The 18,005-nt window shown below is 34.0% G+C and overlaps 1 protein-coding gene across 3 annotated transcripts in view; it reads right to left on the bottom strand.

The window, feature by feature from the left end:
- Positions 1-17,575, bottom strand: part of Atg18a (Autophagy-related 18a) — a 28,409-nt gene extending 10,834 nt beyond the window's left edge. The window contains exons 1-8 of one of the 3 annotated variants that reach the window (XM_071588809.1): positions 17,356-17,575; positions 16,864-16,946; positions 15,101-15,267; positions 11,574-11,768; positions 11,154-11,425; positions 10,863-11,039; positions 7,998-8,105; positions 6,952-7,178 (exon numbers count right to left, since the gene is read on the bottom strand). In XM_071588809.1, the coding sequence (XP_071444910.1) occupies positions 6,952-7,178; positions 7,998-8,105; positions 10,863-11,039; positions 11,154-11,425; positions 11,574-11,768; positions 15,101-15,267; positions 16,864-16,946; positions 17,356-17,492 (1,366 nt within the window). In that variant the 5' untranslated portion in view covers positions 17,493-17,575. The remainder of the gene's footprint in view (positions 1-6,951; positions 7,179-7,997; positions 8,106-10,862; positions 11,040-11,153; positions 11,426-11,573; positions 11,769-15,100; positions 15,268-16,863; positions 16,947-17,355) is intronic. The other 2 variants (XM_071588810.1, XM_071588811.1) reach the window with 2 other exon arrangements.
- Positions 17,576-18,005: the final 430 nt, after the last annotated feature.

Raw genomic sequence — 18,005 nt, 5'->3', positions numbered from 1 at the left:
TATCTTATTGTGCAACATTCATCCTATAACTTATTTCATTTATACTTCCTGTCATTTATTTCCAATAAAAAAATGATATATTTTTATGTCATATTACTTATCATACAAAAAGTGAGTTTCTATGTTTGATGACTTAAAATAAATAAAAGTGAACCTAAATTAACCGCTTCCAAAGTATGAAAAATAACATATTTATCCTTGTGAAACAGTGTGTAAGCAAAACTGTATATGCTTAGCTTGTAGGATGCTCAGTTAGAAAAATAATTCGTAAGCATATAGTAAAATTGCACTTTAATATATAATATGAGACCATGTCGGGGGTTGATATTTTCCAATGGAATGGAAATGTACTAGACAGAATATCTTTAACGCAAGACATGAGGATGTTCTAAGACATTGTTATGGAATAATGGGATTACAGATATGTGGTCATTTATATTCAGCTGATTTACATGGAGAAATGTCTGGCAAACATAGAGCAAATAGACATTTTTATTCTATCTGCTTGGAGCAAAATGTTGCCATTTTAATGTAGGCAAGGAGAGCAAAACATTTTTAAATAAAATGCTTCACTGTAAAGCATGTTAACCCAAAAAGAATGTAGAATGGCCTTCTAATAACAAAATGAAAGTAGGCACTGAATAAAGATCATACTTTCTAATTAATTAAGGCAAGGTAAGACATTATCCCATTTAAAAAGAATAGAGAAGGAATGTGTGAGAAATTAATTATATTAGATCTTTAAAGTATGCAAACATAACCACATATACTTGTGTATAAGTGCAGTTAAATTACCATCTTATGATAATTATATTATGATAAATAAGAAGACAGGTACCTATTTCAATACCATTACTCTTAATGTTAATTGAATAAAATTAACTAGTTTACAATGACTTGACTCATACATAGGAGATAATATAATCAATTATTGTACATTCAGCCATACTGCATCTACTCAAATTTTATACCCCATTGACCTGATAAGGTCCTACTTAATTTCCAAGTTCAAATTTTAACATTTTGTTAATAGTATGTTCTACAATGTATTAGGTGCTTGCACAATAGGCAAAAGAAGGGAGCATCATTCTCACTTTGACAAACAGGATGTGCATTGCAACCAAAAAAAATTTTTAAATAGACTGAAATTTCTATGACTTTATTAGGGGGCTATTATGAACATTACACACCGCTGGTGGAGTTTGCCTGACTGTAGTATGGTACCGTTCGAAATGAGTCTCACCACCCAGAGTGATCGCAAAAGTAAGAGTGACCCTGGCAGTTGGTATTACCCTGCCTGAAGTGAGACTCACTGTCCAAAGCAATTACGTATGAGTTTTGGAAGGAGTGATATCATTATAACAGGGTGGAGTTACACCCTGGCCAGGTACCCGGCCTTTAGAACTCCTACTATGCATATTTTCAATATGGCAGCAGATTGTTTACATTGGTGATCTTCACCTAGCATATTAAAAGCATTAAATTTGAGCATAAGAGTGCATTAAACACTTTTGTTTTGCATTACAATAACCAGAACAGTTGAGTAAAAGCAGGTGAAGTGAAATTAGCTATGTTGGTTCTCCAAAAAAGTATCCCGTCGGAACTGCGCTAAACTTCTCTATTTTAATAATGAAACCTATCTATTAATTTTGTTTAGTCATGCCTACTCTATATGCAGCATATATTTAGTGGATTTCAACACTGAGCTCTTTAATACTTTATTGTAAATACTTCACTTTCATCCGCATTCAATGCTTAAACAAATTTGGAGAATTAATGTACAAAACAAAATGATCATGTTTAGAATAAATTCACAAAAGGAAATACTCATGAATGTGTAATTAAACTTTTTGAAATATATAATGAAGAATTTGTGAAACATTGTGATCCTGTAATTAATTTGTTAGATAATTATTAATGTGTACACAATCGTAAATTGCCAAATCTCTTCATCTAATATTTTGACATTCTTTATTGATTACACAGAGTTACTCGAATCATTACCCTTTCATGTTTATGCTATTATAAGTAGATATAATCCCTTTTTTTGTATTAAATGAGCCTTTGTGAGCAGCTTACATGTTCCGAAATGTGATGATTTAGGTAATTATTCTATGATACACCAATGTCTAGTGCTAATATTGCTATAACATTATTTTTAATCATCAAATATTTTATTTCATTACCAAAGACATTCAAGAAAACAGTGAAATAGTATCTCATTGATAATGAAATTAGATTTCTTGTTGATGTTGTGATATCATGGGGGCTATTACCGTACCTATCGAAGCCCACGTGTTTACTGATGTATTGATATTAATTTATGTAGGTAACTACCTTAAGTAATGTAAAACCAAGGGCAACATTCTTACCTGGATTTTTCAATATAATACAGTAAGAGATTTTCCAATGTAAAATACCAATAATTGAAGTTCATTAAGCATCTTTTTGATGAGCTTTGTTGCAGATTACATAAAGTGTGTCATTAGATACATAAATTAAATAAGATGATATGGGTCAATGTTATGTAAATTATTTTGTTTCAGTTGAATCTGATAAACTGATTTGGGAAACAACTAGGAAAACAAGCTCATATACAAGAAAATGCGCATTTACACAAAACATGATGAGATTGTATGAACTGAAAACTCAAATGAATATGATTAAAGAACATATATTGCTGGTAAAAACATTGATGGATTAAAGTAACTGCAAACATGAAAGATATCACAGTGATATTGCAAAATATTTCAGCAATTTTGGAGGTGATAGAATTACTGTAATCATACCCAAATATTTTGAATGCAATGCCAAATCATCATGATTAAATACCTTTGATTAGATTAAAAATAATTAATGAAGTATATCCTTCGAAGGTAAGGCTTCATGACTAAAAAATTTTATTTCATCTAACCTAACTTTGACCAAACCATATCTGACTATAGAGTTTGTGGCTGGAATGCATGAGCTCTTTGTAAGGAGTTCTCTGATTAATGCCAGTTCTTTCAAATTCAAGGGCAAATATACTTGTTTTTGCCATCCATAAATTTCACCTTACGTCATTCTATTTTCTTTAATGCTTATAAGCTTTCCCTATTAGGTTTCCATGTAATCCCAATGCCTTATCAGGTGTCCTTCTAGTCGGTTGCCTCTACTTCTGTCAACTTGTACTTTTCCCTCACTCAGTTGATAAATTCTTTACTGCTTCTTAATCTGGAGTATTAAAAACATAAGCACAGAAACATTCAAGCAATCAAATTTCCTCTCTTTTTCTAGGATTGCTCAGTTTTTAACCCTCTAAAATACTACAATTTGCATATAGGTTAACATGAAATAATTCAATTTAAATGTCTAATCAAGTGCCCTACTAGCTGCTACTTCTATCAACGGGAACATTTGTTTCACTCTGTCCAGAACTTTTTCAATCCTAGTTTGTCCAGATTATTTTCAATATAGGCACCAGCACATTGAAAATGAATTTTCTCTTTCTACTGTCTTTTTCTAGGTTAGCCCAGGTTTCGACTCAGTACAATGCTGCAATCTATGAATAGGTTTACATAAACTGTTTCATGCCCATCTTGATTCCTTCACATGCTGACAGTCTACTATTGATGTAAAGTGCTTGTTTCGCCCTATCTATTTTTGCCTGTTTTAGATCTGGCCCTGGTGCTTTACTGTACTTTTACTCCTCAAGGGCTTGATCAAACTCTGTTATGCTAATGATGTGTGTAATTTTTTCATCTGGAACTGTTCACTCTTCTTCCAGGATATCATTTCCTAATTGCCCTGTTCACAATTCCTCAATGCAATTGTTCTGTACATATTTTTTCTATATACAATTTGTTACATCCCAATGCAAATTCCTTTTTACGAATTATTACCACCACAATTTTCTTTCTCGAAGGTTTGCTCTAATTATCAATATATTCCAGGTTAGGAAGTGAGCCTTTTCAGTGTTTCTTTTAGACATATGTCCTCAATATCTCTACATATCCTCAGTCCATTTTTCTCTCATTTCCTTATTTTTGTTGTTTACTAAAGTCTGTACATTATTATAATCATCTGTTTCCTTTTACAGTTCACTATTTCCTGTATTATTCCAACAGATCTACTTTGAATTCTTCATAAGATCTGGGTGTGGCTTCTGTCTACTTAATGCTGTCTTTTTCTGTATTCTGCCTTATATTTCTGAATGTTTTTGGGTACCTAATTGTTCATTTTACTCTCTACTGTTTTCTTCACGTAATCTTTATTGATATCTCTTTCGTAAAATTGTTGCAAATAAAATAAACTTGGAAAAATATATAAATTATAGTAATGATCAATAATTGACACCCAATCTATTCCCCAAATTGGAATGCTGCAGTAGACATTTCCTTTCTAAGTCAATGTATTTTACACTCTTCTCCACCGCGTCCGTAAATCACCAATGTTACACATTAATAATTTCTACCCAAAATTATGAACATTGCAGCCTAATCAAAGGAAATTATAGAAATAAGTTTCACTGTTTAATCATTCCTCAGTTTAATGCCAACTTTCCCATGGTAAAATTACATGAGGTAAATAAATTTGCCTATTACAATAAGTAAGATCAATGATTTTTAAATAGTTCCTAGAGGTCAATCACATTTTCAGGATAACTACAAAGCTTCAACTTCAGCCTTGGCTTCAACTCCATTTTTTTTTTATTCTCAACTCAAACTTAAGTTCAAGAGAGCAGACATTTTCAGGGATGATAATCATTTTTATGAAAACATCATGAAACATACAAATGCCGGGACTGAGTACTTGGTTTTATGCTACATAACAGCACTTTCAAAAATGCCAAGCAATAGATTTAATCTGAGCGCTTGAAACATTATCTTATGTCTCTACTTTCCCAAAATGGTGAGTTCCATGGTTTAGCATAAAAATTAGTTTTTCATACACATTTTTATTATTATAAACTTGCAAACATTAGTCCTGTGCAACTTTGCACTGGATATCAGAATAATAGCACAAAATGACAACATCCACAGTGCCCTACGATATTTTGCACTATCCTATATTTCAAAGAAAAGAGTGCTTAACTTTAAATTCATTATTTTGATGCATATTTAACCTACTCAAAAATGCAACACATGACCTCTTGCCAGTCATGTGCCTAGTTCCTGATAATAAAATAGTGAAGTCACTGAGATTTAACCTCTAAAATTTACTGATGCATATTAGCAGAATATGACAAAAGATACTATGTTGTTACTAAATAGCTATGTTGTTATTCAATAATTAAAATAAATTTTCACTTTGAAAATTCCAATTCTTTTCAGTAATGCACTGGGAAATAACCAGAGGACAATAATCTCTCACTATTCAGGCACTGTAACACAGAGGGTCAGATTAGTAAGGAGATGCCCTCGATCTGGTTGCCGACTTATAGTATCATATCAAAGCCACTCCCTCATGAGCATTGTCCATCCCTAACATATGGATGTTCATGCCGGAGTCCCACCACTTCACAAGGACTGAGTGTGGAATGGCTAAGACACAGTGTATGATTTGAATAAGATACATGAGTTGAAGTGGTTTGGGCATGTGTATGGAATGAGTGAGGAAAGATTAACCAAAGGTATCTGTTGGGCACCATAATTAGTCTACGAGGAAGGGGTCACCCTAGGAAGACTTATTTAAATGTTGTGGGAGCATCTACGATAAAAACAGAGGAGCGTGGAACACACACAATAAAAGAAAGTGCAGGAAGAGACTCATGAATATGGAAGAAGCTAGAGTAATATGAGAGTATAAGGCTAGATGGTAAAAGGCAAGGACAAAGCAACACAGGTTTTGCTGTCTAACCCTGACTGGGATACAGTGCCATGATATGTATACAGCCAATATATGCCTTTGAATTCCCACCTTGAAAGAGTTCATAGCTATGAGTTTTTCCCCACATAAAATTTAATGATTTTACAGTTTTATAGCTGCAATTTTCTGTTAGGACTGAATATACCACATTAGTAAAAAATAATATCTTCAATCTTATACTTCAATGAAAAGTTAAAATAAAGTAAATGATTTTTAATGATGTAGTGAATTTAATATTTAATTAATTTATCGATTAACTGAAAAGTTATGCTGAACACTGCTGATAAACCCTAGAGCCTTCCTTTCTCTCGTCTATAAACTTCCAAATATCACGTTAAAGATATAAATTATAAAAAGCCTTTATCCAGAGTGATTCCTGATATTAGTTCTAAAATTATGTGGAGATTACAGGTCACAATAATAGAATAAGTAAATGCATGTCCACCTATGCAACTTAATGGTGTAGTAATTATTGCCAAAATGTTCAGGAAAGCATGTTCAAATACATACTTGATCACTGTCAATAGGCAAAGGCCAATATTATTGATGCATATGTAAAAGTATTACTCAGGATTACATACAGGAATTGTATAGTTTAATTTTCAAAATTATGCATATTCTTTGAAATGATGGTCAGCATCTCTATACAAAAATGACATATATTATTGGCTTCTGAATACTACAGATTTAGTAGTAAGCTCAGTTGGTTCACAGCACAATATCTACATTGTGACCAGTTAAAATTTGTAGTTTTCAAATGTGCCCAGATCCTTTCCCTAAGTTTTGAGCATGAGCAGACAGGCTATGTAAATTACAATTTCTTTGTTTGCCTCTTTGTCAACCCAAGAATATTCCTTTTAACGTTAAGTTTCAACCAGTTCTTTGGCTTCATGCATTTATGCACACAGCACACAACAGCACATTATACACAAATATATATGGGTAGAAATTTAAAAGCTCATTCTCAAACACAAACTAGAAGAAGTTGATGCACTTATTAAATGAACTCATCTCATGCACACAGATTAAGTGAAGATTTTTCAGCTTTTCACCAAAAGTGATGTCAAGGAGTAGAAATAACATAAGAGAAAATTCTAAGGGCACCTGTTCCAGTAGCTGCTGATGTGTTTATCGGGACTGGTCTCGGAAGTGTTGAGCTCGAAGAAGCTGATGACGGAGGTAAATGAATGCCTGTTGCTGACGAACCAGTTCCAGCAACTAATGCAGCAGCAGTAATTCCTCCTAATTCCCCAGGTGTGGTAACATTTGGACCATCAGTAGTATCCCCAGCAGATGAAATCGTAGATGGAACATCAGGTTTTCCATCCAACCTGATTGGTTCATCATGAATATTTTTTATGTCAAGGGAAGAAAGAGCCAAAAAAGTCACGACACTATAGTGAACAAAGCAAAACCAATCAACAGATGATTTTATAGAAACTAGGTTCCTAAAATTAGGTAAAGCCACCAACAGTATTCCCCATGTTTAAAAATTATCCCTTGTTTGGGTGCTATAAGGGGTTTTGAAATTAGAATATTTATTGAATCCTCTGAGTAGCTTAGCTAATAATGCTATTTAGGTGATATTTTTTCTCCTAAATCCATCCTCATGACAAAGAAAAATATATACAGGTAGTCTCCAAGTTGGGAAAGACCTAATGTATGGCATTCCAAACTAAAGAATAGGCTCCCAAAGCTTCCCATTAGGATGAATAAGAGTCCCAATTATACATGGAAATTGAGAAGAAGGCATCAGTGGATAAAAAATCCTTTCCTGTAATACATTGTATTGTAAATCAATTTCATTTTTCACACATGACATTTTAACATTTAATGGCAGCAGCACTCAAAATCCTATGCTTAGATTATAGCAATTACATTTGGTAATCTTGAATTATTACCAGATATTTTTAAAAAATTTGATGCTAAAAAAAGTTTGATGATAAAGTTTAGCATCATATATCATTCATTGATATTTCTCAATGGAAAGGAAAAATTTCCCAATCAATGCGCTTTAAAGTGACAAAGATCTGGAATATCAAAAAATTAATATTTGATATGGCCCAAGCATCTTGGATAGATAGGCATTAAAAATGATCAAAACTAAAGATTATCAACTAGACTGCGGCTCAAATTGAAAATTTCCTTACCTATGTTGTTTTAGCAGGTTACAATCACCCCCTTCAGAGGTATCCAAGTTATAAATATACAGATATCCATCAGCTGAAGCAACCAACAAACGTAAAATTTTCTGCACCCTGAAACAGCAGGAAACAATTTTTAGCTCTTACATAGAAAGAAAGAGACATAAGACACCTCAATAGTGTCTTATGTCTCGGCCTCAATGGTGCTAACCATAGGAATCTAGTTAAAGTAGCTAGCTTTATTTTCAGAAAACCAAGGTTGTTACCTCCAGAGCATTAGAAAAAAATTTTTTGCAATGAACATACAGAAAAACACTATCAAATAATTACAATCAAGGTTTAAGGCATCATCAGGTACATCTCTGGGTGAGAATGGATTCATGAGATGAGTATGCCCTTCTGGTTTTTAATAACAAGAGGGGTTGGGGTGAAAGAATGCAAACGGGAGAGAGCGGCAAGGGGGTGTGTAGGTTCAGGAGTAGAAATAGAGGAAGAGGTACACTTGCAAAGATTATACCTAATGAAAGAAATATACCACTTGGCAGGTTGATTACTTAAAACCATGTAACCTACAGCACTGTAGTTTTCAAACCTTTGGATGCAAGATAATGACCATTTTCCAATATGGCCACTGGTGACCCTGCAAATTGGAAACTCTGCCACAGAAATGTAGCCGAGGGAAGAAAATTTCCTGTTTATGGGCACATGAAGAGGCTAGTAATAATATGATTACAATACATATCAAGGTTCTAATGGCCAATGACTGATTCAATTGCTTCCATTTGACCACAGCTCAATCATTATTTTTAACATTAACTCATATCCACCAACTGCTATTGAACTTTATTGACAAACATTGAAAATACAAAAAATGGCAAAAATATTAGCAGTGCAAAATATTTGGTACTTGTTTGTATTCTTAGACAAATATGCACTACTTTCAACAGCATTCTTCAAAGAAAAAATATAATTCAAAATCATCATCAAAATCAGCTTCTGACTTTGACATCGCTTTTGAATTGCTAACTATATGAGGTAAAACAAATAAGAATGAGTGAAATTCAGTTATGTTTGCATCAACTCTCACATCCATAGCTTCAGTCATGTAATCAATTTTCCTTGAATTTAAGGTTTAAAGGGATTCAATGACTGTGTGACATCAACTAAGTACAGGATTTACCATTCAAACTTCCTACACCATGGAAAACTCTTTGCTCCTTCTTTGTCAATCATACCCTCACATCTAATTGAAACCATAAATTGACAATCTTGCCTTGCAAGGAAGGTATACTGAACAAATAACACATCAGCACATAACCCTTCACATTTTGATTGGTATTCCAAAGCCATTTCAGGATATGATCCATTTTACATTTCACATTATTTTACTCTATGCTTTTACATATATGCTCCTAATATTAGTAGGAAAGTGCTAGTGATTCCCAATCATAGTGATTTGCACTGGAGAAATCATGTGCAAATGATACACTGCAATGCTTAAAATGGTAGTTCATTGCTCTCAAGATTTTGAAAATTATTTGACCATCTAGTGATCTTTTTGCTTTCCTCTGCTTAAGGAGACATCAGTTATTTTTACAAGCTCATGCAAAGAATATAATGACAGCATTAGCCTTTGATTCATAACAGTAGGGTACTATGTATTTAAGCAAGGAGTTTTAAACGTATGCCATTGCCATGAATCCACCAACTCCAACAGTGATCCCTGAGTCAATAACAACTCAACCCATTCTTGATTAGATTAACGAACTCCAATAAGTGCTTCACTGCAGTAGGAAAATAAATTGAAATGTGTGGTACCGTTCATGTCTGATGTTGCTCTTATCTGTCTCACTTGAACTAGTTGAAAAATTACCAAAGTGCTGCAAATCTCCCATTAGGCCCTATCTCTGAACTTATCCATTAACCACTACTACCTTACTTAACTGCCCAGTTATGCTACAATGGTACTCAGTCAAAACCAAAGATAGAGAAAAGTTTTGTTCACTTTAGAATCAAACAATTTCACATACAACTGGAATATAATGTTTAGTTAACTCTTTCATGTCAAGTGTAAGTGGATATTTTATTTTATGCATTGCATTTGCTCACAGAATTCACTTGATTTCAAGATCCATCAAGTCTTTTATGAATGGAATCCCAAATAGTAAAATTAGAGTGGCTTTAAATTAAATTCTCCACGCACATTGAGTTTCATGCTTGTGAAATTTTGAATTAACATTCCTTTCGCAAAACTCTTATTAAAAAAATGTCAACATTAGAAATTGGCCACTATTTAAATCTTAGGGACCGAAATTACAGTGCTGTAGGTGAAATCATTTAAAATGGTTAAAGCCTCAAATGTTCCAAGTGGCACATTTATACCACCAGGCGCACTATAGTGACAATTTTTTGTTGGACGACTCCATCTAAACATAGAAAGGTACCCAGTTAAAATGTTGAAGCAGAATAAGTTTTCCATTTGCCACCGACACCAATACATATAGCCTTTTTGATCCAATTTTGATGCATAACAATTAAATCGTACCAGGGACCATGGTTTAACTAATGTACAATGATAAAAAAAGTTAACACAGCTGTTGTGCCAGAAAGTACAAAGGCATTCTTTAGCTGATAGCTTGAAATTTCTGCTCAATCACCCGATCTAAAAAGTCTCTGCATGAAAGTTTTTAACACCTACATCATTCATTTTTGTTATTTATTTGTTTAGAGGATAGCCTGAGTTCTTGTTTAGGGATTAAAATTTTAACATAATAAGTCAAAAGAGAATAATTAAAATTAAGGAATTATTTCAGCACCCAATATCAAAATATCAATGGATAATTATATTTTATTACAGATATTATCACCTACATTGTAATAGCACACACGTTCCGCATTCCTTGAAAAGGAAGATGCACCGATGCAAATGCCCTCCCTTGATTGAACACATCAGTGACTTGCGAAGGGAGATAATTAGCAGATGCAGATACTGCCTTGGTCAAGTATCCCATCCATCCCTGGCACTCCTCAGGTGCTGCCCGGCAACTTCTAATGAATTAAATAATCCAGGTAACATAGCATATCTAATGAAATAACATTTACATTAGCCTAAAATACTTGATTCCCAAGCATAGTGACAATGATGATTCATTAGTAACTCACATGTCTTTGGGTTCATCTAGTCGGAAAACATGTACAGTCTCAGTATTGCTCGAGCAACACAAGAAAAATGAGTCCATAGAAAAGGCAAGACTGCAGATTGAGACACAACGTTTCACTCCTCGTCGGAACTCAAACACTTTAGAGCCATCAGCTACATTAAACACTCGGATGACTGTGCCTTTCTCAGATGCAGTAGCCACCCTGGCACCAGAGGGACTAAATGCCAATGCTGCTAATGGACTATCATGAGCAGGAATCATGGTTTTGGCATGCTAATCACAGAAACAACATCAAATAGTTAAAACTTTATAACTTATAATAATTGACTCCCATAAATACATTCATAACCTAAGAAAATACTTAGAAATAATGACACATAAAAATCATCACTTGGATTTCATCAATTACAATTGTACTTACAAGATTCACAGCATCAAAAATCTGGACTTCACCGATTGTGTTTGAACCAGGATAAGCCAGAAAACAATTATCACTATTCACAGAGAGGGTGCAGAGACCCATTGGGTTGGGTGGTGTATCTCGTATTGTATGCAATACTTTCATATCTCTTATATTATGTATATACAATGATTCCTCCAAGCAGACAACCAATCGCTGAAAAACAGATAATAGGTAATACAAAAATTAGAACACAAACATTATCATCATTTTTTATAAGTATATATAAATGTCCTATCCCAATATTCCCTCTTCCACAGAATCCCCTTATTAAATTCCCTAGTAGCAAAAAATTTCTTGCTTGACCTCTTCTCCTCAAGAGTCCTGTTCAACATCGTTATAATGTTAACTGTGGTTGTCAACGGTGTTTCACTTTGTTTTTGTTACTTTTTGTTATTTGTGCATTATATTAGCCAATTTAAGAGGCCTGAGCACTGTTTACGGTATTATTACAAGTAAATAAATGTTTACAATTCAAATAAAATTTTGGAAAAAATGTGTACATAAAGCTTAAATAATTATGAGCATTGTATGAGTCTTAGAGCACAGCATATGCTTTTATATACAGTAAAACACCATCATTTCAACAATCAAAAGTCCACAATATCCAGATTAAAAATAAAACTCACAAAAAAGATTCTTATGGTTCCTTATATAACCAGTCAAATTACACCGTCCTTTTATATGCCCATTACAATACAAAGCAAATTAATGCGAGAAATTTATGATTTCATTTTTCTCTCTGTGTTTAGGTAAGAAAGCATCTGCTGTCATAGGAATTTCATGAACAAACATAAAAATGAATGCCTGCCAATGATTATAATTGGAAAACTGTAGACTTCTATCCACATTACTAAGTGCACAAAATCTGATGAGTTGACATAGTTAAAGGCTATATTGAAAGGACAACTAGTTTCAATTTTCTTTTTCTTCTCCAAACTTTCACTGAAGTGGGACAAGTGGATCATACTGATTCTTAAGATATGGTGTGATTCTCTTTCATTAACACTAAAAAGCAGCAAAACCTCCGATAGGTTATGGGAGGTTTCCCTCATATTTCCTTTTAATATTCTTTAACATAGCATGCAGATCTTATAATTGCCCATATCAGCTTTATTGCTTCTTCTTTTGATATTTCAATACATTTTCCTCCAACAGATGTTTCATCCATTAATAGAGCGATAGTGGATTGTATTACAAATTGGATCACTTAGCAAGAGAATACATTTCCAAAATACAAATGCAACTTACACAACCAATAACAGCAAACATGAATTATTGGCTAACATTAAAATTTCAATGATTAACAGATACATACAAATCCACATTTGACATCGCCACCAAATCAAACAAGTCAGTTAGATCCTTTAGTCACAACTGTATTTTTGTATAATGGAGTGTTCTGCCTAATGGAAGGTCCTGTACACCACCACTTTTCCACGCCTGTTCTTCCATGTATCCTAATACTCTCCTCTACTTCAAATGTCCCCTTAATAGTCATTTCTAGTATCCAGTTTCCTCTTAATTAAATGAACAATCCAAGTGTTTTAACCTTGTTAACTAAACACCTCCTCATTCCTTATTCTATGCCCCTATCTTTTCCCTTTCAAGCTCCTTTAACACTTACTTCTCAAAAACATCAATCCTGTTCCTCTCTCTTTCCCCTAAAGTCCATGCTTCCCTCTTATACATTGGAATACTGCGCACATAGCATTTAGTTAATCTCCTCCTCAGCTCTAGCTTCAAATTGCTGCACAGTTAAATGTTCTTCTTATTAAAGGGTGCCTTTGCCATGGCTATTCTTGTTTCAGGTTTAAATTTGTGGAATTCCTTCATTATGAGGGTAAAAAATAGACTTTACATTTCCACAATATAGATTTGATATTTCATACTATCGTTTCGATGCTGCGCATCATCAATATCGGTTGATGTTGCGCAGCATCGAAACAATGATCGTGAAATATCAAATCTTTATTGTGGAAGTGCAAAGTTTCTTTTTTACCCTCACAATGGCTATTCTTGTTTTACCCCAACTTTAATCATCCAATTGTAATGAGTTCCCATCAGGGTGGAGTCCTGTATCAAGTTGACCAACTGATGGCAATTGGCACCAAAAGTGCAAGAAAAAATGTGTAACAGGTCTAGTAATTCAAGGTTGCTGCATCCTTTTGTATTACCTATATCCAATAATACTTCACATTGACAGCTGACCAAGGAAAAAGAATTTGGGTGTCTTAGGGGCCATGGAGTTCTTTAAGAGAGAATTCAATAGCAGCTATGTGATTATTCCATAATGTATACATGAACTTTGCAATACATAAATGCTTAATGGTATGCTGTCTAGGGAAAATATTGAAACAAATGATGTTTTGCAAGTCACAGGACCAGATCATGTCTTTGAATTTCATTGCAGTTTTATTGGCAGTTATCCATGCTAAAAAGAAGGTAAACTTCATTAGTTTTGGCAGTATATTGGTCGGCTAAGTAATTTTACTCTTGGCTTCAAATTATACAATTGTTGCATTGAAATGCACATTAGCGGATGACTCCGTTAAAAGTTACTGTTGCGGCATCTCCCGCAGTTTCTTTGGAATTTGTCAAAGGGAAAACACCGTAAGTGTTTAAAGTTGGCTTTAACCTCATGGACAGTGGCGCCTCGCGCACGACTACGAATGCATGTGACATTGTACGTACGGTATTTCGTCATAACATCTAGTTCCTTTAAAAGCCCCAAAATTTCAGAGTTTAAGAGGACGCCTCGGTAGCTTAAGTGGCTAAAGCACTCGACCGGATATTGAGGGATCTGGGTTCGAGTCCCAGTCAAGGCGAATGATTTTTACGCTCTGAAATTGTTGCATTGAAATATTTCAAATTAATTAGGGCATAAATAGCCAGGTCTGACTGTAGTAAAGATGCAAAAAACTAACTTACTCCCAATAATATTAACACAATAATTGATTGATTGCATGAGATCTCAAAAATTGTAGGTATTTATTCCAGATTCCACATAGTTAAGAGGATAAAATGAACAAACCATCAAAAAGAAAACCATGCCTGATGGGTGAGATGCTTGGTGCAGTGATAAGAAAAGGGAAACAGCATTGAATACAAGCAAAAGAGAATTTTTTCACTCTTGAGATCAGAAGTCAAATTTTCAATTTTAATTAATTCAGAAGAAAAGCAATGTTACCTATTATTTGCTTGTACGTATTTAAATAACACAATCAATCTAAATTAAATAAGTGCTTGTGGAAGGAGTCTTATCATTCCTTACACCGAAGAGGGTGTTTGCGCCATTGAATATCATAATCGACCCACCTATTAGCTTCTCTTTTTTGTGTACTGTATGGTTTTTGTTTAAAAGTGTCATCTAAGTGTGTTCATGTGTGTGTGTATATGTATACACAAAAACAACACTTTTGCAACTGAATTTGCAAAATATAGTTGAAAATACTAAAATATTATGTTACACATAAATTTTTACTCACAGCTCTATTAAGTTTAACTGCAAGGATTGTGTTAGAATAGCTGTAGTTACATATTTCAGTTCCCTTCTTAAAGTGACAGACTTTCAACTTCCTGGGAGAAGAAAGACTAACAACTGCCACGAGACTGCTGCTAAAGAGCCGCTCCACAATACAGATGTCTTCTGAGTCTGTGAAATAATACAGGATATCAAATATAAAAAACTTATTTTACACATTTGACAATTCCTAACACCTGCAACACTTGAAACATCCAAGTCATGAGATTCATTTCACAATAAATAGAAAACGAAATGATTAAGAGAAATGAAGGATAATCAGCTGCTCGTACTCCTTTACACTTACCTTTACTTGCCGTAGGAGCATCACTGCTTCCCACTTTTGACTTTCCATTAGCCTGTGGAATTGAACCCTTTTTCAGATTTAAGGGAAAATCTGATAGACTTTGAGGATAGAATCTGCTAGACGGAATATTATACTACCAGGATAGTGTTATGTAATAGCAAAGATAGGCCGAACAGTATTTTTTGAGTTATGGCTCAGGAACATTTTTTCCACCACTGCATATCTCATGCTATTATATTTGAAGATTTCAAAAGTGTGTTAATAACTTCAAACCTAAGCTCCAAAGCTAAATCCACCTGGGAAGACCTTGCTCTTGTAAAATATCCCCAAGGGTGAATCCTATGCATTCTATACTCATGCCAACATGAACGGTGACACTAAAAATGGAAACTACATAAACTGTATTTTATTGGTCAATAACCCTTCCGATGGCCATGACCAACAAACTTTAAAACTCACTGGCAATCCCCACAAGGTTGGGAAATAGTGTTTTAATATAATGAATATTTATTGACCAAAGTGAAACCTGCCTTTCATTTCTCATCCCCGGCCAACTTATTTGGTGTGACTGCTGCGATCCAATAATAAATCTAAAGGGTTCTCAAGTTTATTGTACAAGCAAAGCAGTAAAATCCTTGGTTCCAAATATTTTGAAAAGCTCAGGAAAATTTCAAAATATTCAAAGGAACGTTTTACTGGTGTACATTAACAATACTAAAAATCATTGATAAATAGCCAACATTAGAGCTATATAATCAAATTAGAAAAGAATTTAATTCCCATGATTTATTCCCATTTCGTACTGAGTTAACTTTAATTTTCACAAGTTGTCACTTGAAACGCATATTTGAAGTGAATTTCTCAACAAAAAAATTTCAAATTTAAAAAGTCATAAAATGTGAGATCCACAAATAAGCATAATTTTGCAAGGGCATGCTCATGTTTCTAAGCATGCTCTTTAGTAACTTACGTAAATGGTATAGTAACTACAAGCTATGCTTGGGCGCATATAATCTTACCAAATAATTAAATATCTTTTAACAGGGCTCAATACAAAGTTCATGTGCTTATAATATAGTATAAGGTTTTGAATTTGCTTTTGAAAGTCACAAGTATACACCATGATGCTCAATTAAAGGAACTGTGGAAGTTTCATCCACCTCAATGCCTCAAAACAATTGTTTCCATTTTTTAAAGAAAATAAGCAGGTTAAAATACTAAGATAGACGCTAGAAGTCCCACTTTCTCTAACCAATGACTGGGCACGGCCGAAGTTAGAAAATTCATTGAAAGTAATTAAAATCATCATATTTTGAAATTTAACATGAAATATTAATCGCCCTTATAGGCTAAAAGCAAGAAATGTGCTACATGCATATACTTCCATAGGAACAACTGGTGAAACGCAAGTCAATACTAACCATTTTCATATATCTGCTCTAGATTGTCGACAGAATTCAAAGAAAATAGGCGATAGCCAGTCTTTGTTCCGACAGCGAGAGACCTAGAATTAAAAATATATATCACTCCAACAGAATAAATGCCACAAGCACTTAAAATTATATACTATATACAATACACAAAAACATAGCTGCACATTATTAGTTCAATAAATATCTACATTTTTTACGAATAGAAATGGAGATAGTCTATCAAAACGGATTACTAAAAGTAAAAATTACCAGTGACACGTATTAAAAAGTTACGCAAATATGACATGATGACATTTTCAAGTTACTTTCACATTATGTGAAATATGAATGTCATGCTTAAATGGCGAATAATCTTGTTTCAAAAATTAATTATAATTCATATAATACGTATAGGCTTCTGAATAAATAACATAAGGTTCAATAATAAATACACAAATAAACAAATGCTAATTGCTATCCTTAAGACTTAAGTGAACTTACGTGCAGTCTTGATTAAAATTAACAAAGAAAACACCACTGTTGGGATCAGCTCCTTGACTTGCGAGGTTCATTAGTCCTGATATACCAGCCTTCAATCCCTGCGTCAATACATCTACGTTTCTGGCAAAATTTTGCATATATATTGCGTAAATGTCAGCGACCTTGACAGGCTCACTCCATATTGATATTGACCACAGAAACAGCTGAGTTAGCGTTGCGCGACTGTTTACAGTTTGCGAAGTGATGGCGTGGGGCGGAAGGTGCAAACGGTGTAAACATCAAGTTTGAAATCTGGAGACAGCCTCTGTTACCAATAGAGGGGACTGAGATTGTAGCAGAAATTAGTGTTATTCTGTTTAATAATGGATTATCTTTCGAGCATATTTTATAATTTCGGAGCTAGGAGAGTTGCGACATAGTTACGATAGGTACTTTCACATGAGGAAAGGGAGAGGTGATTCAACTTTAGGGCTCGTGATACAATGCCTCGTTTCTGCTGCCGATAATGGGTCAGGCAGTGAGTGATAAAGGAGAGTAGTTTGTTTATCTTCAAGCGAAGTACGTCGTCATATTAATGGGAATGAGTCGCCCCAATGTAAATTTAAACGTTTTGGATTCATATCGAACAGTGCTACAGACAACTTGACACT

This window comes from Hetaerina americana, unplaced genomic scaffold (assembly GCF_022747635.1).
Source record: "Hetaerina americana unplaced genomic scaffold, ioHetAmer1.1.p SCAF_3, whole genome shotgun sequence".
Classification (NCBI taxonomy): domain Eukaryota; kingdom Metazoa; phylum Arthropoda; class Insecta; order Odonata; family Calopterygidae; genus Hetaerina; species Hetaerina americana.
The sequence above is the reverse complement of the archived record's forward strand: the minus strand, read 5'-3'. Positions and strand labels throughout refer to the sequence as shown.